The sequence below is a fragment of the Ursus arctos genome, unplaced genomic scaffold (genome assembly GCF_023065955.2).
Source record: "Ursus arctos isolate Adak ecotype North America unplaced genomic scaffold, UrsArc2.0 scaffold_12, whole genome shotgun sequence".
Taxonomy (NCBI): domain Eukaryota; kingdom Metazoa; phylum Chordata; class Mammalia; order Carnivora; family Ursidae; genus Ursus; species Ursus arctos.
The window spans coordinates 51,100,202-51,122,548 of NW_026622786.1; the positions used below are offsets into that span (position 1 = coordinate 51,100,202).

The 22,347-nt window shown below is 35.1% G+C and overlaps 1 protein-coding gene across 1 annotated transcript in view; it reads left to right on the forward strand.

Annotated features, from left to right (window-relative positions):
- CUNH1orf141 (chromosome unknown C1orf141 homolog) overlaps positions 1 to 22,347 on the forward strand; it is a 34,854-nt gene that overhangs the window by 4,697 nt on the left and 7,810 nt on the right. The window contains exon 3 of the mRNA XM_026497460.4: positions 11,072 to 11,184. Coding sequence (XP_026353245.1) covers positions 11,072 to 11,184 — 113 coding nt within the window. The remainder of the gene's footprint in view (positions 1 to 11,071; positions 11,185 to 22,347) is intronic.

Genomic DNA, 22,347 nt, shown 5'->3' on the forward strand with positions numbered 1-22,347 from the left:
GCATTCTGAATATTCTTCGTTTATAAAATATTTATTAAAATATTTTACTATTACAGATGATAATTAGGTACTAATTACAATTTTGAATTTTTAAAGAAAGACATGTCTTGAATTCTATTACATTGCCCCAAATTAATGTCAGGATTTATTTCAAACTTTAGACCAACAGACTGCCAAAACAAGTCCACCTAGAAAATCAAGTCAGTTTCTCTATGTACTTACAAGGGGTAGCCTGAGTATATCATACTTGGTTTTTCACTGGCATTCTATATGTGCATTATGCTATATAATTTTTCTAGGCATCAGAAATGTAGAGGAGAGCCCAGACAAAAGAAATAATAAGATACAGAATCAACAGAACTTCAATCGTACCTTGTTGGGGGGGGGAGAGGACACTGTTCTTACCTCATTTATTCTGTGTAACCATTCAGTGTGTTCAGTGCAGTTTTAGAGATGAAAAGTCTGTCTCAGTGAGGTTAAATAACTTGCCCAAGATCACAACAGGTAAGTGGTCCAAGCTGGATTTAAATTCTAGCAGTCCGATTTCAGAGCCTGTGCTCTGTATCACCACCACCCTGTTCTGAATGTAGAATGACTTGCATCTTTCGGGCTTGGTAACTAGGTACATAATGACAGTTTGTACTTAGGAGGAGAGCATATGATACAAAGCAGATTGGGGTGGATATGAGGATTAGAGTGAGAAGAGCTGAGTTTTATTTTGGATATATGAAGTTTTAGATGTCTGTGGGGTATTCTGGAGGGGGGCATTCTTCTTCCAGGAAGCAACCCATTCTTGCAGTGAGTCCTCTTTAGCTGTAACAAAATGATTGCTTAAATAACAGAGCACGAGGCAGAAAGTTTCTGTCCTCATATCAACAATGATATCCTGGTTTCATTGGTTATATTGGACAGATTCTGTTCCTCCATCCCTTGAGATGTCTTATAAGTTATGGTAATTATATTTAGGATACCAGTTTCCACCAGTGCTTGCAAACCTTGCTCCTACACTGAGCCAAGATGTCAGATCTAATTCACACAGCTTTCAGCTTAACCTAAACTTTATGTCATAACTGCCCCCACCTGGACCAGTGACTTTCTGGTCACTGCAGGCTTCTTTCATTTTTGACCTCTAGCCCCTTTGCTATTCAAAGTGTAGTCTTCCATCCAGCAGCATCCTATCACCCCAGAACTTTTTGGAAATGCAGAATGTCTGACCGCCTCCCAGACAGAAGCTGCAATTAACAAGATCCTCTAGGTGATTCCTGTGAACACTAACGATAGAGACGCACTGCTCTCGCCCAGTGGGTCTCAAACATGGACGGCTCCTTAAAACACGGATTGCTGGGCTGCACCTGCAGAGTTTTTGTTTCGGTAGGTCCGGCTGGGGCCTGATCATTTGCACATCTAGTAGGTCTCAGGGTAGTGCTGGTGCTGCTTGTCCGGGAACCATCCTTTGAGTCTCTGCTCTAGCTTATGTGCTACTCTAATCTTGCCACCCAGCACCAACATCTGTTCATTTGGTTTTTTTCCATGATTTGCTGAATATTGTAGCAACTCTCAATCTGGTGTTGTGGTCACCTAATTGGTGAAATCTGCACAGGTTTATTTGTAGCTGAGCTTTGCTGTCAGAGTAGTAGTTTTAAACCCATCTGCACATTAGTATTACCTGGCGAACTTTAAAATAATTGGATTCTACTTTAATTAGTTTGGAGTGATGCCCAGGCATTACTATTCTTTTTAAGGTTTTATTTATTTATTTATTTGACAGAGAGAGAGACAGCCAGTGAGAGAGGGAACAGAAGCGGGGGGGGGGGGGGTGGAGAAGAAGAAGCAGGCTCCCAGTGGAGCAGGGAGCCCAAAGCGGGGCTCAATCCCAGGGACATGGGATCATGGCTCGTGGGATCACGCCCTGAGCCAAAGGCAGACACTTAACGACTGAGCCACCCAGGTGCCCCCAGGCATTACTATTCTTAAAATTCCCCAGATGATTCTTACATAAAGCTGAGATTGAGAGCCATTCAAATTCTTAGGGCTTCTTTCTCACTTACTCCCAGAGACATGTTTTCCATGTTACTACTAGTTCAGGATTTCTGCATTTTTTTCTTGGATAAATGGGAATTGATAAAATATTTAAAATACCTTTTGATTAATCTGTATACAGTCTATAAGATTTCTCAATAAACACCAAACCTACTCTTCTCTGCAACTTCTCATAATTGGATGTTTTACAAAAGAGTCATACTCATTTTAGCAAAAATCCCTTTAAAAAATTACCTGGACCTGGACCCCTGAAACAAATAATATGTTATATGCTAATTTATTGAATTTAAATTTTAAAAAATTAAAAAAATTAAAAAATTAAAAATAACCTGAAATAGGAATTTTTAAAGGAGAGACAAAGTGATTTCTCCATTACCTAAGCATTTAGTACTGGATTATCAGCTAAAAATGGCAAATTTACCACTTATAAAGTGGTAAGAAATAGAAAACAAGTTAGGGGCAAAAAGGCAGATTAAGAGTATTTAAATTGTCACTGAAAATTACAAGACTACTGAGGTTACAACAAAAAATAATATTTTTTCTTTGGATTAATAGATTAATAGGGGCTTCTCATTAGAAGAATTATTTTCTTAAAACTAAATCTACACTGAGACCTGTCAAAAGAATATTCCTTTTAGAAATAGTTTTATGACAATAGATATAAAAAAAGATAATTAAAATATAATGTATAAAAAAGATAATTCCATATAAAAAAAGATAATTAAACATGAATAGAGCATTCAGTTGCAGCCTATAGTGAAATTTAATTGGCCAAATTCCTTGTTCCTTTAGTTTAATTCTCTGTGTGATACTAGCCTGGCATAGAGATGAAGAGAATGAGGTTTATAGGCCAGTTGCCAGGTTTGTACTTAGCTTTATTTCCTACTAGTTGTGACTTTGGACAAGTTATATAACTCTTTGTGCCTCAGTCTCTCTTTGAGCCTCAGTCTCTTCATCTCCTCATCGTTATCCTGTGGATAATAATAGTATGTAGTCCATAGGGTTGTTGTGTGAGTTAAATGGATTAAAATATTGAAAGAGTTAAAAATTCTCCAACATACAGTAGGCACTTAAAAAAACAAAAACAAAACCCAGCTAATACAAATATAAGCTCTATTTTTGAAATATACAGTCATATATTCCAGTCATTAAAAATAATGAGATACAGAAGTCATGTTTACATATGGCAATGATTTCTAGAATCTTATGTAAAGTAGGACTTGCAGGTAAGTAGGGTAGGGTGAGGTGGGAGCTGGAAAGATAGGGAACAGAGAGAGAGACTTTTATGTGAGTGGAAACAGAGATTCATGCCTTGCTTGCCACTGCCCACACCATTTCTCGGTTATGTGGGCATAGGCTCTTTCAAGGCCCCACGAGGATTCTGGGAAGGTAACAGCCTCAACTCTAGCTCTCTGTGGGCAGAGTGTCACTACTGGGCTGAACATTCCTCTTCTGTTTAGCTGGAAGAGGACTCCTGTTATTGCTTATACCTGGAGAAACATGATATTCTAGAACAGGGCTTCTCAATAGTGACTGCCCACTTGAGAGCTTTTGGAAAATATGCTGAGCCCTGCCCAGAGATCATGATTTAACTACCAGGGAAAAGTCTGGGTATCAATGTACCCTAGATGATTCTAATATACAGCTAGAAATTTGAGAAACAATTCTAGAGGCCTCTTCATTTGTCACTCCCTCTGTTACCCTCTAATAACAGCTTGTTTGCAGCTGATACATGGCAAAAGAATCTTATCTCTCCCTGACTGATATTACCTGAGTTTCAAATAGCCTGACCTTAATAGGTGTTGAAGGAACCCACATTCACTGAAATGAGAAGTCAAGAGAAATCACAGGTCACTCATATGAAGGAGGGAGACAAAAATAATCAGAACAGGTGACTCCTAATAAGGCAGATTATGGAAGAAACAGAAGAGAACTTAAGAAAATATGTATCTTAAGGACACATATAATCAGGGATTTAAAAATAAATGAAGGAATTTAAAAATATTTCTAAAGTTAAAAGGGATTTAAAAAATATTTTGGGGGGCTCCTGGGTGGCTCAGTCAGTTAAACATCCAACACTTGATTTTGGCTCAGGTTGTGATCTCAAGGTTGTGAGATCAAGCCCCGTGTCAGGCTCTGTGCTCAGCACAGTCTACTTAGGATTCTCTCTTCCTCTCCCTTTGCCCCTCCCTCTGTTCTCTCTCTCAAATAAATAAATCTTAAAAATATATATGTATTTCTAAATCAAAAATTGAGTAGGAATGAAAATAAAATACAGATGAAAACTGGATTGGTAATCTAGAAGGTTAAGTAGAGAGGCACAATCAGGATATTTGACCTGTAAATATATACTTAATACATAAATCAGGAAAGTAAGAAACATGGTAAGGAAATAGAAAAATATTAGGAAAAAATGCACTTTTTTGAAGTGCAAAATCAAGGCCCTTAGCTCTATTCCCTTTAACTCAACTAAAACAGGATATAATTTCACAGGGAATTTTCCTAAATATAACATCAAAAAAGGGAGAGGTGTAGGGGGATGAATTAAAAAATTTAAAAAATTAAAAATTTTTAAAAATATATATATAAGTAGCTCAAAACCAATACAATTTATAGAAAACAGTTATGATTTTATGACAGTGAATTAACCCACCAAATTTATAATCCAAGCTTCATTCTTCATATTGTATGAGAACCTAGTGCTAGGAACTCAATTTTTATTCCTAGGTTCCTAGCCTCCCATTCCTTCTCGGCTGTTGGAAAAAATTCTCCATGGATCTCTTGTATTTCTGTACATCTTGTGAGCAGAGGCACTGGTTGCCTTTGTTCCTTCCTTCTCAAGGATTTTTGTAAAACAAACAGCCTTGAAAGAGATAGTGCTTTCCTCTGAGCAAGAGCAGACATTACTGTCCATTATAAAAAATTTGGGTTCCATACGTTCAGGGTTCCACTCTTGTAACATAACTCACTGTATTATTGCTATTCCTATCAGTGTGAGCAACAATTAGACTTTTGTCTCTGACCCAGGAGTCTACTTCTTCACAAGCATAGATGAAACTATAGTAGGCTAACTCGTTAGCTTGTAAGTAGGGTCAAATCTTAGACCTTTCAGCACCTACTTTTAGGAAAGAAGCTTGGAAGTAGAATGACAAAAACTGTGACAACCCTCCCCCCTGTTCCAAACTGAGTGGTAAAAATAGTTTGGGCTCATTTTTCAGTGAGAAAGAGAGCACCCTTATCCAGGTCCCTGTGAACTTAGAAGGACTCTGTGTATATACCCATTTTGTCTACACCATAAGTCTATCTGTTTCTAGGTAGCAGGATTTATAATTTAGGCTATTCCTCAACTAAATTCACAAAAAAATTAATCCATGTAACAATGTTTTTAAAAAGAAATAAAACAATACGACAAGGGACTATGTAAACTAGAAAAGAAAGTCATGATCACTTGAGGACAGAGTTCATGTATAATTAATCTTATAAACCAAATATCTAGCATTAGGCTCAATTTATTTCTTATAAATCATGTTAAGTATGCATTTACTGAAAGACAAAAAATAAAAATAAAAAAACCATCATTTCCTAGTACTTCCACCAAGTTTTGACTTTCCTCTCATAAGCATACTGAACCTTTAAAAGCATTTTACAAAATTAGCATGTCTAACACCTCCCAGAAGAATGTTAAAATGACCATAATTTGAGAAATTGAAGAGAAAAAATAGGCAAAATAAAGGCACAATATCAGTAATGAGGAAGGAGCTACAACTGTGAATATAGAAGAAATTAAATAATTATAATGAGTATTAGTATAACTATGCTGCTTTGAAACATGGGTGTGTGTAATAATGAATAATCTTCTGGAAAAGTATAAATGGGGAAAGTAGTCTCAACCAGAAAATGAAAACATAAATAACTGTAGAAAATTTTGAGAAAGTAGTCAAGTAACTGTCTTTTACAAAAGCACCACCTTGAAGCTGTGTCAGAGGTCAGTTTCTTCAAGGTTTCAAAGAACTATTTAAATGGTTTCTGATCATAGACAAAGATGGAATAGTTTCAGTTCTTTTTTTTTTTTCTTTTTTTTAGAGGGAACACAAGCAAGGGGAGTGTGAGAGGGAGAAGCAGGCTTCCTGCCGATTGGGGAGCCCAATGCCGGGCTCGATCCCAGGACCCTGGGATCATGACCTGAGCTGAAGGCAGACACTTAATGGCTGAGCCACCCAGGCACTCCAGTTTCAGTTCTTTTTAAACAGATGTCTTTGATCCACAAGCCTGACCACAAGAACATAAAACCATTGCTGAGTCTCCCAAATACAGATTCCTTTTAAACCTAAAATAAAACATTAGCTTAATTGTTTCATTTGCCTGTTCTTGACTCAGGAACACATAACATAAAACAGTTTTATATTTCTCCAATTTCACTCTGATCACTTTTGGTTATTAAAAGCCTATCCAATTTAGTATTTTGATCCCACATACCAATTGAGGCTTTCCCTTCTCCTGTCTAGCCAGTCTACTAACACTACAGGAGCTGAAGTGGCAAAGGAGTATGGCCAGTGAGTGGGAGGTAGGTGTAGTCTTCCTAGAACACCTCCCCTTCTTCCTTCTTCTAATCTTTTTTTGCTTCTGGTATGAGACAGGTGTTGTGCTAGAGCCAGCTCCTACCAATTTGTTAGAACTGACTGTTGAATTTTCAGGAATTTTATGAGATGGTTAAGTTATTTTTAAAAATTAAACTATGTAAGCTAAAAATTCAATGACAACAAAAACAAAGACAATAAAAAACTCATCCCTTTCAAATTATTTTACTACATTTTACTATTATCTGTGGTTGAAATCATTTACATCTATTGTATCCATATGGTGGAACTATTATATAATATCATGTTACTACACATTTCTTTTCAATTCCTCATTCAGTGATGTCCAGCAGTAGCTTGAAATCAACCATGGGTGTATTTACACCACAGAAATTGGCAAACACTACAAACAGGGGGCTCGATTTGTTATTTGTCTAGACTTAAGAAAGTGGGGGAGAAAATGTTAATGAAGATTAAACTTAAAATTTGTCTTGCCTGTAACCATTATTACTCTGAATAACACACAAAATTGAGGATATAGTCTAGTAGTCAAAAATTATTATCTGGCTCAGCAAAAAAGTAGCTTATGTCATTGATGAATGGGTGAAGTTCCAACATATGTCTTTGTCGTTTCACTTTCATGTTATTCTTTAAGGTAAATGAAAATGTCAATCAACATTCGTGTTGGAACTACACTTGGAGAAAAGGTGATTAAATATTTACCAGCACCACACCCCCCTGCCTCCACCCCTGTATGGGAGTAAGAGAGGAGGGAGAAGGAAAGGACAATGCTTCTTACTTACCTAGCTAGTCCTACCATCTTCTTTCTCATTTGTCATCTTCTAGCCAACTCTAGTCAAAAAGAGCCTTCCTGGTGAAATGGGTGAAGATGGTCATAAGATAGAAACTTCAGGTTTATAAGATAAATAAGTCCTGCAGATGTAATGTACAGCATGATGACTACAGTCAACAATATTGCATTGCATACTTGAAAGTTGCTAAGGGAGTAGTTCTTTAAAGTTCTTATCATAAGAAAGAAAAGCTTGTAACTATATATGGTGATGGATATTAACTAGACTTATTGTGGTGATCATTTCACAATATATACATATATCAAATAATTATATTGTACACATAAATACAATGTTATAGGTCAAATATATCTCAATTAAAAAAAAAGCTTTTGCTGTGTGCTTATATAGTAAGCACTGTGTTAGGCATTTAGTGGTGGTGTGGGAGGTGGTGTTTATCCCAAGGGAGGAGGAGCCTCAGAATTTCTTTATTTGACATAGTGCTTGCCCTCAAAAAATTGCAATCCTTACAGTTGCAAGAAGAAGAAGACAAAAAAGAACCTAACTTTAAGGAGGTCCAGGTGACAGTTCTTCAGACAGACCAGTTCCCTAACCAAGGAGAGCCTCCTTCAGGCACACCTCTTCAATTCATCCTCAACTCTTCCACTCTCCAGTATATGTCACAATCTCATTTGCGAAGGATCACTAGCTTGGCAGTCATCAATCTTCGTGGGGTACCGGCAAAATGGCCCAAGCCTAGTTACAACCTCAATGTCCATTTTCTCCCTCAGAATTTCAAGCTTCCTTGCCGTGCCAAACAATGGGATGCAGTGTGCTCACATTTCTCCTCCCTGCCTCACCCTCCAAATTTGTTTTTATATGGCCAGACATAGGGCAAATCAGCAAGTGTGCTAACAGGTGTGCAGCTGAGGAATGAGATGGCAGACTTTACCTTTTGTAGGAGTCAGTCTTTATAAGTGATTCCTTAGGAAACCCCAAGCATCCCTGCTCCCTTCAACACTGAAAAGAGAAGGAAAAGCCACAGCAGACCCTATAAGGTCAGTGACATAATTCTGATATGGCCCTCTACCCCACTACATTTTTCTGCTACTTGGGAGAAGAGGGGAATGTCTAGACCCAAATATTGGTGGGTCTTTGTAGAATACAAGCTATTTATTGTTCCTTTTTACTTAGCTGTGGGTAAAAAATCATCTGGTCACCCACTCTAAAACAACCGAATAAGTGCCTTTCAATAACTTCCTGTATTAACAAAGTAGAATCTAACACTATATTAAATCAATATTACTCTACTATGACTAAGTGGAGTAAATTTCAGGAATAATAAAAAGTACTACTCATTGACCTCTCACTATGTTACAAACATTTGCTAAGCACTTTCTAAACTTTATTTTATGTAATTCTTATACTAACCCTATAAGGTAGATATTACCCACATTTAGTCTATTAAGGACTGAGATTCAGAGGAAATCAATATTCTGCAGAAGTTCACGTAGAGTCAAATGCAAGGTAAGATCCAACTCCAAAGCCTACGCTCTTTAGTTCACCATAAGGAAATTCATATCCAAACACCTCTATATATTCTGCAAGTGTATTTGAAAAATGACTTAGTAAGATAAGGCTAAAAAAATGATCTCCTTAACAAGACTGTAGAGCCACCATCATCCTTAGGGTGGAACACTTGACACATTCCCACTTAAATTAGAAGCAGAAGGATGCCCATTCTCACTATACTGCACTATCCTAGAAGTGCTTGCCAATGATATTAAATAAGAACATAAGACAAAAATATAAATGTTTTGAAAAGAACAGATAAATTATTATATGAATGATTGTCTACTGAAAAACCCAAAAAGAATATACTAAAATCTCATTGGAAATTTTAAGATTATAAGAAAGTTTAACAAAAGTTTCCCAGAACAATTTGTGTGTTCAACATGTTTATTACACATGTGCCATGTGCCAGTCACTGTTCTAGGTACTGGGTATACAACAGTGAACAAAACAAACTCTGCCCTCAATTTACATTTTAGGATAAGGTGAGGAGAAAATATTAAACTAAATGAACAAATGAATATATAATATAAATCCATTAGTGATAAATACTATGAAGAAAAATATATTACATTAAAGGAATTAAGATTGATAGGGATTACTATTTTAGATAGAGAAGGGGACAGAAAAGACCTTTCTAGAGAAAAGGAAATTTGAGTAGAGTCTTAACAAAATTCTCTTATAACTTAAGGAAGTAACCCTTGGCAGTAGCGGGGGGAAGAATATTACAGGCAGAGGGATGAGCAAAAACCAAGGTCCTTAAGTGGGAGCTTAAGCTCCTTTCTCCTTAAACCAAAGAGCTGGAAAATTCACTCTGCTTTTATGTGGAGGTGAGGGGGTGGGTGCACAGAGAGAGCCCTGGAGGGGCATTCAATGGAAGTTCCTCTACTTAGAACCATGAGCAATGGGGAGGCAGTTTCTGTCTTGGAGTGGGAATTTTGAACTTTATTTGAGTCTAGTAGGAAACAATTGGAGGGACATGCTAATCACATTTATATTTTATGGGTGCCACCATGGTTGTACTGGGAATAGACTGTAGGGGATGAGTGATAACAAAGAGAGCCAATAGAAGGCAAGAGATACATGGAAGTAGCTCAGATGGGAGATGAAGTTGTCTTGGACTGGGGTAGAAGTAACAAGGAAAGAAGTAGTTGGATTTGGGACGTGTTTCAAAGAAAGATCCAGTGCGATCTGGCAACAGTTGGGAATGAAGAATGAGAGAAAGAGAAATCAAAGATACTGTCAAGTTTTTGGCCTAAGCCTCTGGTTAAATGGAGTTGGAGAAGCCTCAAAGAGGAACAGATTGGGAAGGAAACAAAAGCAAGGATTTGGTTTTGAACGTGTTAAGTTTGAGATGCCTATAATACACCTAACTGCAGAAGACATGTAGCAGTTGGATATATAAATCTGGAGCTCAGGGAAGAGTTTGAGGGATTATAAATTATAAATTATAATTATAAACCCGGGAGACATCAGTCTATAGATAATATGTAAAGATGTGAGATTAGATATCAACTGAAGGTGAGTGTCTGAGGTTGGATGAATGAGTCACAGGTTATTCCAGCATTTAGTGGTCAGAAATATGAATTATGTAATATTTTATTATTATTTGTTAATTACTTTATTAACTTTATTACATACCATCAATGTCAGTTAAAGGATTTAGTGGATGAAATTTCCTTTACAATAAATAAATGCCGTCATCCTATCTGGTCTACCATTTTGGTATCTGAACTGACTGTAACTCTGTGTCCCATGACTTTAACTCAGGTCTGAAAATGTCGTCAATATCTCATTTAATGAATTTCCAGCATATTTTTAAAGGGTTAATCAGCTTGTGAATTATAGTTTCCTAGAGTACCCTCAATCCTATGACAATACAGCTTCCTGTCTGTACTTCAAGTGATTATCACTAATATTTTCAGCTCTGGCTTAGTCCCATCCTTTTACACTTTGTATTGTAATATTATTAACACAACATCTATTCTATATAACTGGGACTTAACCACATTTGTCTGAATTTATTTTTTAGATTAGTTTCATAGATTTTTTTCTGATTATTTTGATTTGGATTAATTTTATTTTTTCTAGATATGTCTGCTTCAAAAATGAACCTGAACCTAGTAAGAGTGATTTTGAAAAGTTAAATTTAAGACTACACTTTGCACCAACAAATATAAAAAATCAAGAAAGCAAGTCAACAGGTAATGCTTTGTGTAACATATTTACTTCTCCTTTAATTTATTAATGAGTGCTTTTATTATAGACTTTATTATTTATTAATACGTATTTTAAAAGTTCTTGATGATTTGATGTCTCTGTTGAAAGAAATTGCTTGAAAGTATAGGGCTTATAACTATAGTGTGAAAGATTTCAGTGAGCCAAAAAGAAGAATTTCCTAAGAGGAAGAGGTGTTCAATATCAAAATGGGCAATTTATACAAATTATGCAAATTTATACAAATCATGAGATCATGACCAGAGCCAGGGTCAGATGCTCAACTGACTGAGCCACCCATGTGCCCCTTAGCTCATTTTAAAAGTAGGTTTTTGTCCTTTTCTGATTGATTTCTTTATATATTCTGGTCATTAATTTTTTGTTGGTTTTATGTATTGTGAATATCTTCCCTTTTCTCCTGTTTTGTTTTGTTTTGTTTTTCACTCTATGGTGTCTTTTTGATGAACAGAAATTCTTTGACTTTAATAAAGTCAAATATACCAAATCTTTCCCCATTTGATTAGTACTTTTTGTTCCATATTTAAGAAATGTTTCCCTACTCTGTGGTCATGAAGACCTTCTCCTATTTATCTTATAAAAGACTTTAGTTCTTCCTTTTACATTTAGGAATTAAATTTTGAGAGAGGTAAGGGTCAAATTTAATTTTTTAATGTGGATATAGTTATCTCAGCAAGTAATTTAAAAGGCTATTCTTTCCCTAATTCTCTGGACTCTTTGCTCTGGAGCTCTTATTCTATTTCATTATCTATTTATCATTAATACTATACCACATTAGTTTATGTAGCTTAAAATAACCCTTGAATCTGGTAGAGCAAGTCTTCCAGCTTTCTTCTCCAAGAATATCTTGGATATTTTATATTTTCCAGTATGATTTTTTCTCTTATCCATTGGTTATTTAGAAGTATATGTTTCCACTCAAAAAATTTAAGGTTTTTCTTTTTCTTTTTTTTAAAGATTTTATTTATTTGTCAGAGAGAGCAAGCGCAAGCAGGAGGAGCAGTAGGCAGAGGGAGAAGCAGGGTCCCTGCTGAGCAGGCAGCCTGATGGGGAACTCGATCCCAGGATCCTGGGATCATTACCTGAGCTCAAGGCAGGCTTATAACCTATTGAGCCATCTAGGCATCCCTATTTGAGGCTCTTCCAATTATCTTTTGACTATAGCTTTTTAGCACAATTACATGGTTGAGGATACACTCCACATGATTTCAGTCCTATGTAATTAGTTAATGTGTGTTATCACTCAATATATGGTTAATTGTTGTAAATGCTCTGTATGTGCTTGAAAATAATGTATGTCCTGCAGTACTTGAGTACAGTCTTCTGCATATGGCTTTTAGGTCAAATTTGTTCCCTGTATTTTTCCACTCTTTTATATCCTTATTGATTTTTCTGTTTGCTCTTCTGTCAGTTAGTGAGAAATTTCAGACTTGTATTCTTCCTTGTAGTGTCAAATTTTGCTTTATAGATTTTTAATATAGTTTAGGTGATGTTATCAATTACATAAAATTTAAAATCATTATGTTTCTCAAACTGAGGGCCTCAGAGGGGAGGGGGGGTGGGGGAATGGGATAGGCTGGTGATGGGTAGTAAGGAGGGCACGTATTGCATGGTGCACTGGGTGTTATACACAACTAATGAATCATCGAGCCTTACATCGGAAACCGGGGATGTACTGTATGGTGACTAACATAATATAATAAAAAATCATTAAAGAAAATAAATAAATAAAATCATTATGTTTCTAGTGAATTGAACCCTTTTTCATTATAAAGGGATTGTCTTAGCTATCCAATATTACTGTAGTTGTCCCAGGTTTCTTTTGGCTACCATTGCATAGTATATCCTTTTCCATCATTTTATTACCTTCTTACAACATTGTAATCTAGATTTATCTCTTATAAATATCATATTATTAAATTTAAAAATACCGTGGTAAGCTTTGTCCCTGAAATGGAGCACTTAGTCCATTTACACTTAATGTAATTACTGATATCTTTGGATTTGATTTTGCCATCTTATTTTGTTCTTTATTTGCCCTGTTGATTCTATACTTCTTTTTCTGTCTTCTTATGTTTTCTCTATGATTGAATTATTTTAAGTTTCACTTTTCCCCTTTATTAATTTGGAAGTTATATACTCTGTTTTTATTCTTTAAATGATTACCCTATGTAACCTTTTAAAATCTATTATTACCCTCATTCTGGACAATAAAAAGATCTTAGAAACCTTCAATTATTTCACTGACATCTGACTTTTTATTTTATTGTTAAAATCCAGAGTCTTAACTAAATATTATCTAAATCAGACATGGGTAAGACTCAACCTCCCAATGCAAAATTCCTCTCTACCTGTAAACTTCTGGAACCAAACAATATATGTACTTGCAAAATGCAAAGTTCAGACAAACACAGGATAGGCGTTCTCATTCCAAAAGGGAGAAATAGAAAAGAAAGACCTTTCTTGCTAAGGTCTAAAACTTAGCAAGGTGAACTTCATAAGATTTTAAGGCTCAGGAATACTTCTCTTTGGCTCCATACTCTGCCTTCTGGACCCACTGGGGCAGAGGTCCTGCCTCCACAGCTGTGCCATGTAGGGGTCATGCCTCCAAGGCTCTGGGATGCCCCATCCCAAAGGCTTTCGGTGAAGGTTGTCTGGCCTGTTGACACTGAGACAATGGCAACCCCATTTGAAACTGAGGAGGTAGCTCTGATGATTTTTGAATTGCCTTCAGGGTCATTCTTCCTTTGTCTTGAAGAATAGCATATATTTGCAGTGAATAGCTCTGTGGCCCTATTCTGTAACCCCAAGAAGTCAAACAGACTTCATTCATTTTGTCCCATCTCTATCCCCTTCAGTTCAAACTGACAGTGTCACTGTTGGGATATCTGATTAGGTCTGTGATTCACACCCATACCAATCTCCTTATCAAATAGTCATTCTACCACACTCCTAGTATTCTCTTTTGAACATGAACACGCTGAAAAGTTTCTTATTTTTAGTAATATGAACAGGCTGAAAAATTTCCAAATCCTTAAGCTCTGATTTCTTTTTTTGCTTAACAGTTCAGTCTTCCAATTCACTTATCTCTTCTTGCATTTTACTACAAGCAGTCAGGAGGAACACACCACTCCTTCCATGCTTTGCTAAGAATTGTCAGCTAAATATCCAGTTTCATCACTCATAAGTTCTACCTTTCACAAAACACTAGAATACAAACATAATTCAGCCAAGTTCTTTGTCACTTTATAGTGAGGATAGCCTTTTCTCCATTGTTTTACAATAATTTCCTAATTTCTGTGAGACCTCATCAGAATGGCTTTTACCATCCATATGTGTACCAACATTTCTGTACCCAAATGTGTATTCTCTAAGAAGATGGAAGAATCTTAGGAAATTCTCACCAGAGCCCCCTTTAAAATCCCTTCATGGAAATAGTGGCCTTTTCTACTATGTACCTCGAAACCCTTCCAGCTTCTACTTATTACCCAGTTGCAAAGCCACTTCCCTATTTTTTAGTTACAGCAGCACCCCATTCTCTGTGTCAATTTCTTTCTTAGTCGGTTCAGGCTGCTATAACTAATTACTATAGATTGGGTGGTTTAAACAACAAATATCTCACAATTCTGGAGGCTAGGAGTCTGAGATCAGGGTGCTAGTATGGTCAGGTTCTGGTTAGAACCCTCTTCCTGATTTGCAAACAGCTGTTTTCTTGCCTGTGTCCTTACATGGTGTAGAGAGAGATTATCTCTTTCATGTCTTTTCCTGTGAGAGCATTAATCCCATCACAGGAGCTTCACTCTCATTACCTCATCTAAACTCATTACCTCCCAAAGGCCTTACCTCCAAATATCATCACACTGAGGATTAGAGCTTCAACATATAAATTTCGGGAGGAAAACAAACATTCAGCCCACAGCAACTACCCTATCTAAATTATACCTCCCTCTGTTATTCTCCCTCACCAAAATCTATTCATTTCTGTCATAGCATGTATCTTAATTTATAATTATTCACTCCTTTGTTTCACATGTTTATTTTCTCTATTATCCACTAAAATGTATGCATCATTGGGCAGGAATCACAATTACAGAGTCCAACACCAGTACTTAGCATATAATAGGTGATCAATAAATAATTGTTGATTGAATGAATGCCAGATACTATTGTTTCATCTATCATCTCATTTAACCCTCACAGCATTCCTCTAAGGTAAGTACCATTATTTCCCCTTAACAGATGAGAAAACTAAGGCTCACAGAAGTTAAAGAACTTAACCTAAGACTACAGGACTTACAAACAAAGAAGCAGGTTTTGGTCCCAGGCTACCCAAATCCAAAATTTGTATGCTTGAGCTGACACCATACCTACCTTAAGAAAATCCATTAGAGAATAATCCAGATTAATAAAGAATTAGAGCTGGGGGGGATTCAGGTTGAGGGGAATATTTCTCTCTTCAAAGGAATGATGAATGAAAAGATCCCTTTAATTATTGTGATTCCATTTTATTTAGAAATCCATTTTCCCCCTGAAGGTACATACCACTTTGTTGTGTGTTCTGAGGTCATAGTTTCCTGTGAAGTAGCCAGAAGTAAATAATCAAAAGTTGTATTCTGTTAATAGAAACTCACTTTTAAAGCAAATTAGAATATATTTAGCTCTGAAAATGTAAATGTAATGCATACGTAAGCACCTAAGTTTATCAAATTACATTTCTAAAAAGTTTACTACAAGTAGAAAAATAGTTTATTAATAGTTAAATTAGAAGTAATCTAATAGTATGGAAATATCATTTATGTTTGGATTTGTTTCTTTAGAGCCAGTGAAAGAAAATCTGAAATCAAGATCTTTTAGACCTTTTCTTTATCTTAAGGATACAGTTAAGGTAGGTTTAATTTGTCCATTTAACCATTACTTGATAGAAATTCAGATTAGCATTAGCAATTCTATAAGTCCCAAATTCAAATGTATTTTAGGGTTCAAAACATAAAATTTTAAAGCGATTTCATCTTTGATATTACTAAAACTTTATGTACAGAGATAATACAGAAAATAACATATTTGCTTGACAGTCCATATAGCAGAAATTATTTATTGAGTGTGATAAGGAAAAGCGGTTATCGTAAAGTCAGTTAAAACAGGACATCATAAAAAACTCTGCATGCATAACTTAAATATTTAATTTTAATTTAAAATATGAAAATATGCACCCATTTGTAATATTTTCATGTGTAGCCAAGACAATTTTTTTTAGCATGCTGTGGTTATAATTACAGTAACAACTACCATAAACACGCTTGGGACCAACAATACTGACTCTTTTTTGTTGTTGTTGAAGTATAATTGAAGTATTGAAGTGTAATACATAATGTTACATTAGCTTTGGGTGTACAACATAGTGATTTGACAACAGTATTGACTCTTGATAACCATTTGAGCAGAGGTTCATGGGCATCCTGAAAAGTAGTTGACTAGCCTTGAGCATTGAGCATGCCTTGGATATTATTCATTAAGTTTTATCAGGAGAATAGAAAGAGAAGTTAACCAGAGAATCAGCTAGGGAAAGTCATTAAAAGAGTTTCTTAGGTATTAATTAATTTATTATTAGCCCTGATTATTGCTAACATGAAGAATGAAACATGAAGAAATATATACTTTTGACCATAACTAATGACATTATAATTTTTGTTGCATATTGCCACCTTTTATAATTTTAAAGAAGATTTACAGCATCCACTGTCTGGACTCTTTTATCCTCAACTACATGTTTGTTTAGGTTCATGTTTACTAAAAATCTTTCAAGAAATATATATTGTAATATTACAAGTTTACTCATAATAATAAATTTATTAGCATCTTTTAGAAAAACATGCAACATTTTAATTTTCAAAAAACAAATTGAAATATTCATATGAATTTTAAAAATTAAATAATACAGAAAAGTTAATAAGAACACAAAGCACTTCCATCCCATACTTATTGTTCTAATTTCCCCTTTTCAAAGGTAACCACATTTAACTTTTAGGGAGTTTTAATTTCTCTTATGATTAACTCTATAATTTTAAAGAACGAGTTTCTACTACTATTTTTTATTTATCCACTTTAAATATTATCTACTGAATAATCAGAAAACATATTTGAATTAGCTTATTTACACTTTTCTACACTTCACTTCTCCTGGTTTTTTCTTCTGAATCTTTGATAGTTACTTTTTTGCTTTCTTTATTGTTAACTTTTGTACCTATAAATTCAATACCTAAATGTTTTTTCTTCTGTATCAACTTTAATCACTAACTCCTGATTCCCGTTTACGTAAGATGAAGATTTTAACAGTCCTTTTCTCCCACTCTCCTCCACATCTTCTTCCCCAAATCAAGTATATCTTTACTTTACAATTACATTATTGACCTCAGTAATGTAATTCATATTCAATATGAATGTATATTCAACTTTGCATCTCTGATTAATCCCTTATGTTTTGTCTATAGCTTAATTCTAAAACTCAAAACTATAAATAGTATCTATGTTACTATAACGTTGTAAATAATCATTCATTGTAGAACAAAGTAATGTGCTAGGATTATAGTTCTTCTCAATGGGTAAAATGTAAAAACAATGGCTCCCTTTTCTTATTCTCCATCAGTTACTCAAAAAGTAATTGCCATAGGTTTGTCTGCCTCATATTGAGACCTTGACTGTCTTGTACACTTTTGTATTTTTTCCTGAATATTCTAGTTGCCTTCCTTTTTTTCTTGTGGAGAAGGATAATAATAGCAAACATCTATATAGTACTAACAGTACTTCTATAGTATGCAAATGCATATATATGTGTATATATATGTGTGTGTGTATAATTTACATTCCCAACAACTCAATGAAGTAAGTACTATTTTTATTTCTATTTTATAGATGAGAAAATAGAGGTACAAAGAAGACAAGTAATTTGGCTGAGATCAAATTATAAAAAACAGAGCTAGGAAGAACCCAACAGTCTGATACATGCTCTTTACCTCTAAGATATGCAGCCTCTGAAAAAGAGGCATGTAACTTTCTCATTATATGTGGATATGGTCAAGCTTCCTTATTTGTTTTCTCTATTGAGTAGAATCCATTCCAGTCTTCTTAGAGGAATTGTTCTTTGGAGCTCAGTGACTTTTTGTTCTAAATTTGACCATTACCTTTAAGCCTGCTCTGCAGTTGTCACTGGGTCATTCCATTCCTGCTGTAGTTGCCAGATTCTAGTACTCCATGTTTTATTTCTTCTTGGATTTCATCTTTATTTTCCTAGAATATGTCTTCAAGAAACTTCCCTAGAAATGGCATGTATTTATTTTTCCCATATGAATGGTAGTTTAGCTGAGTAGAATTATATGTTTAAAATCATTTTTTCCCCTAAACTTTGATGACATTGCTCCACTGTCCTATGCCATCCAATGGTGCTAATGAAAAGTTCTCAGTCTTCTGTAAGTGATCTTACCTTTTTCCTCTGGAAACTTCTACGATCTTCTCTTTATTAATGTTGTTTTGAAATGTTTTGAGGATATATCTGAGTGTGGCAATTTACTTCAATTCATCCTGTTCAGTGTTCTATAGACTCCACCGTAAAGTCAAATATCTTTCTTTAGTTCTTAAAAAATGTCTTTCTGTTATTTCTTTTCCAATTTCCTTTCCACTATTTTCTCTGTTCTCTAGTGGTCAGATACTAGATTTCTTCGGCTAATTGTCTATATTGCTATTCTCTATTTTTTTTTTTTTGTCTCTGAAAATTTCCCCTTTATTCTGGTCCTTTTACTTCATTTTGGTTTGGTAATGATATTTTGAATTTCTTTCTTGTTCTTAGTTGTTGTTTTTCTCTTTTCATAGTGTCCCGTTATATTTGTTCTCAACATTTCTGAGGATATTAGAGTTCATTTTCTTCAGCTATTTTCTGTTTCTTAAATTATCTCTTTTCTGGTGTCAGTGTTCCTTTTGTTTATCATTATAGATATTTTTGAAGTTATTGATTTTTATTATATCTGATAAACCTTCACTTGTTCATATTTAAGAATGGAGATACGGGTTAATCTTTCAATGAAATTGCCATTAATTTTATAAATAAGTATCTCTCTAGAATTGAGAGCCAACTCTTCTGTGTATACATCAGAATTCTCAACCAGCTCTCTTTACTTTAGCATAAGAGGGCAAAGAGCAGGTAATTTGTCTGGTAGTTTGTCTTTCGGATGCTAACCTGAAGAGAGTTTCACTCTGGGAATGACACTCACATTAGCAATAAGTTTATTAGCAGAAGAGCACTTATTTTATCCTGGGATTAATTAAATACAATTTCCTATAACTTTGTATATGGGCTAGGCTGAGTAAGAAAGGGGGGAAGTGGCAACTGGTTCAGAAATTCCATAGAATTTCAGTTAACCTGCCTCTTTACAGCTTTTGTTTTTGTTCTCACTCTAAATATCTGCCAACTCTAAGCCTGGAGTTTCATCAGAAAATTATTTTAATAGCTGCAAGATTTAAAATACAATTGAGAAATTCAATAACCATCATTGATAAAACTACAGAAAATACTTGCTGAATATGATAAAGAATATCAGCATAGTTTTAAAAATTATACCTATATAAAACCAATAACCAATTTCATATTAATGATAATACATTAGTCTATGGCATGGCAAGAGTGACACTTATCACCATTATTATTTATAAATAATATTGTATTGTTACAATGCAGTATTGAGCAATGCAATAGGAAAAGATAATGAAAGTAGTAAAAGCTCTGGAGAATTCTGATGCAGTGTGGCTGAGTAAGCCCCTATTATACCACCTTGTCTCAGACAATGACTATATACTCTAGACATGATACTCAGAACACACACACACACACATACACACACACAAATTACCTGAAGACCCTAGAGAGTAAACAAAAGAAGGTGACAAAGAAAAAGCATAGAAACTTGTAATAACTGACTTGCATGGAGCAAAGTTGCTATTTTTACGGCTTTTAGCTTGAAGGGTGGATAAAGTTGGCACTATATGGGGCATCTAAAACTCCAATAGAAAACTTAAGTATTTTTCTATCCAGAAGAGCCAGAAAGCAATGTTCAGGGCAACCCAAGCTTCTAGAAAGTGAGGGGTTACTAATAGAAGAGAGCCAAAGATGGTAGCCCCTATCCAAGTCTCTCATTAACCCCTAAACCATGCATGTTTAGGAAGACTGCGAGCAGCCCAGCTAAGGATACAACAACTGAACTGAAATTGGAGCTGCTGCTCCAGAGACAGAGTGTATTTTGAGCCTGACCAGGTTAATTGTTAAAATAACAACATCAGTAATCTTGTAGGGATAGAGTAGATTCACCAAAGTCTCCCTCTACATTAGAGCCAATCTGAGACACTAACCTAGAAAAAGCAAGATCACTTTTTCCAGTTCTCCCCTTTTACTCAGAAATATTCTACTGTATCTTCTCTATGTATGAGTAAAGTTTCTGCTTAAACCAAGAGGGCTTTTTTTTGGCTCGGTATTTGAACTTTAGACCTTCCCTGCATTTGGAGAAATAAATTTTATATGTGAATATAATGGAGACAAAGAAAATAAAAGTTAGCAGAAAGTGTGAACATAGTCCAATTTTTTAATTTCTGTAGATTCGTTTCCTCCTCTATAAAGTGTTATTAACATCCACATCATAGGGGTTTTTTTGAGGATTAAGTAAACATTATGTTTGGAAGTATTTAAAGAACAAGCCAGCTGTTAGTTATCATAATTAGATATGCCAAGGGTGAATAATCAAATTTAAATTATTTATCGATATACCTGGAAAGGAATAATTTCTAAGATAGTTTTCCATTTTTCCTGATGTTCAGATGAAGAGTGCTAACCCTTTGCATGGTCTATACCTATAGAATACACAACCATGTAGAAGAACACTGGGTCCTACAATCATTTCTCCTGCACCCAGGATTCAGTCCAGTGCATACAAGAAGGAAAAAGACTCTACTTCATTTGCAGGTATATATTTTGCGTTTTTATATTGAAATAGCTGAAAATTAACTGCATCGAACTTTAAGATATAAGCATTAAGAAATACTTTAACCAAAGAATATCAGTATCTGATCATATTACCACATTATTTCTCCACTTAATAACATCTGAATAATCTCTATTACAAAAATGGTAAAATCTAGATTCGTTGGTATGGTATATAAGATGTTTCCAGCCTTCTATTCTGTCTCTTTATCCTTACTGATTCTAGTCACAGTCTGTTCCAACTACTGTGTAATTTGATCCATTCTGGTCTCTATGCTCAGAACATACTTCTCCACCTGATAGATTCTTATTCATCTTTAATATTTGGGACACTTACAGCTGTAATTAAAAGAAAATCTGACTATATATGGCTCAAACCTCAAAGATATTTATTTATTTATTTATTTATTTATTTATTTATGTATTTATTTAAAAGATTTTATTCATTTATTTGACAGAGAGAGAGAGAGAGGAAGAGAGGGAACAAGCAGGGGGAGTGGGAGAGGGAGAAGCAGGCTCCCTGCCCAGCAGGGATGTAGGGCTTGATGTGGGGCTTTATCCCAGGACCCTGTGATCATGACCTGAGCCAAAGGCAGCCGCTTAAATGACTGAGCCACGCAGGCATCCCAAAGATACTTATAATCTGAAATAACAAGAAGTCCATCAGTAAGGCAGTTCCAGGCTTGGTTAATTCAGGGCTTGATGAGATATATCCAGTCTTTCCATCTTTCCTCAAGTTTCTTAAAAAGTAGCCTGTCCTCCTAGCCCTACTCTATGATATGGTGCCTACTATTCAAGATAACTTGTATGGGTAACAACATCCACCGAAGAAGAGAAAAGCTCTTTGGCCCTTTGTAAAATGAGGAAAATGCCCCCCAAAGCACTCCAGCAAACAACCCCTGGTGTCTCCTTGGCTAGAATAGCTTAATGCACCCATATCTAAACCAATATATCATTATCAGCTTAGGTAAGTTTTTCCAACTTTTAACATGATACATATAAGATATATAATAATATATAGAGTAATGTATTAATAATAATATGATATAGGAATATTTTATTATAATTATATATAACCATATATATGATATATAGGGAGAGCAGAAGATTCAGC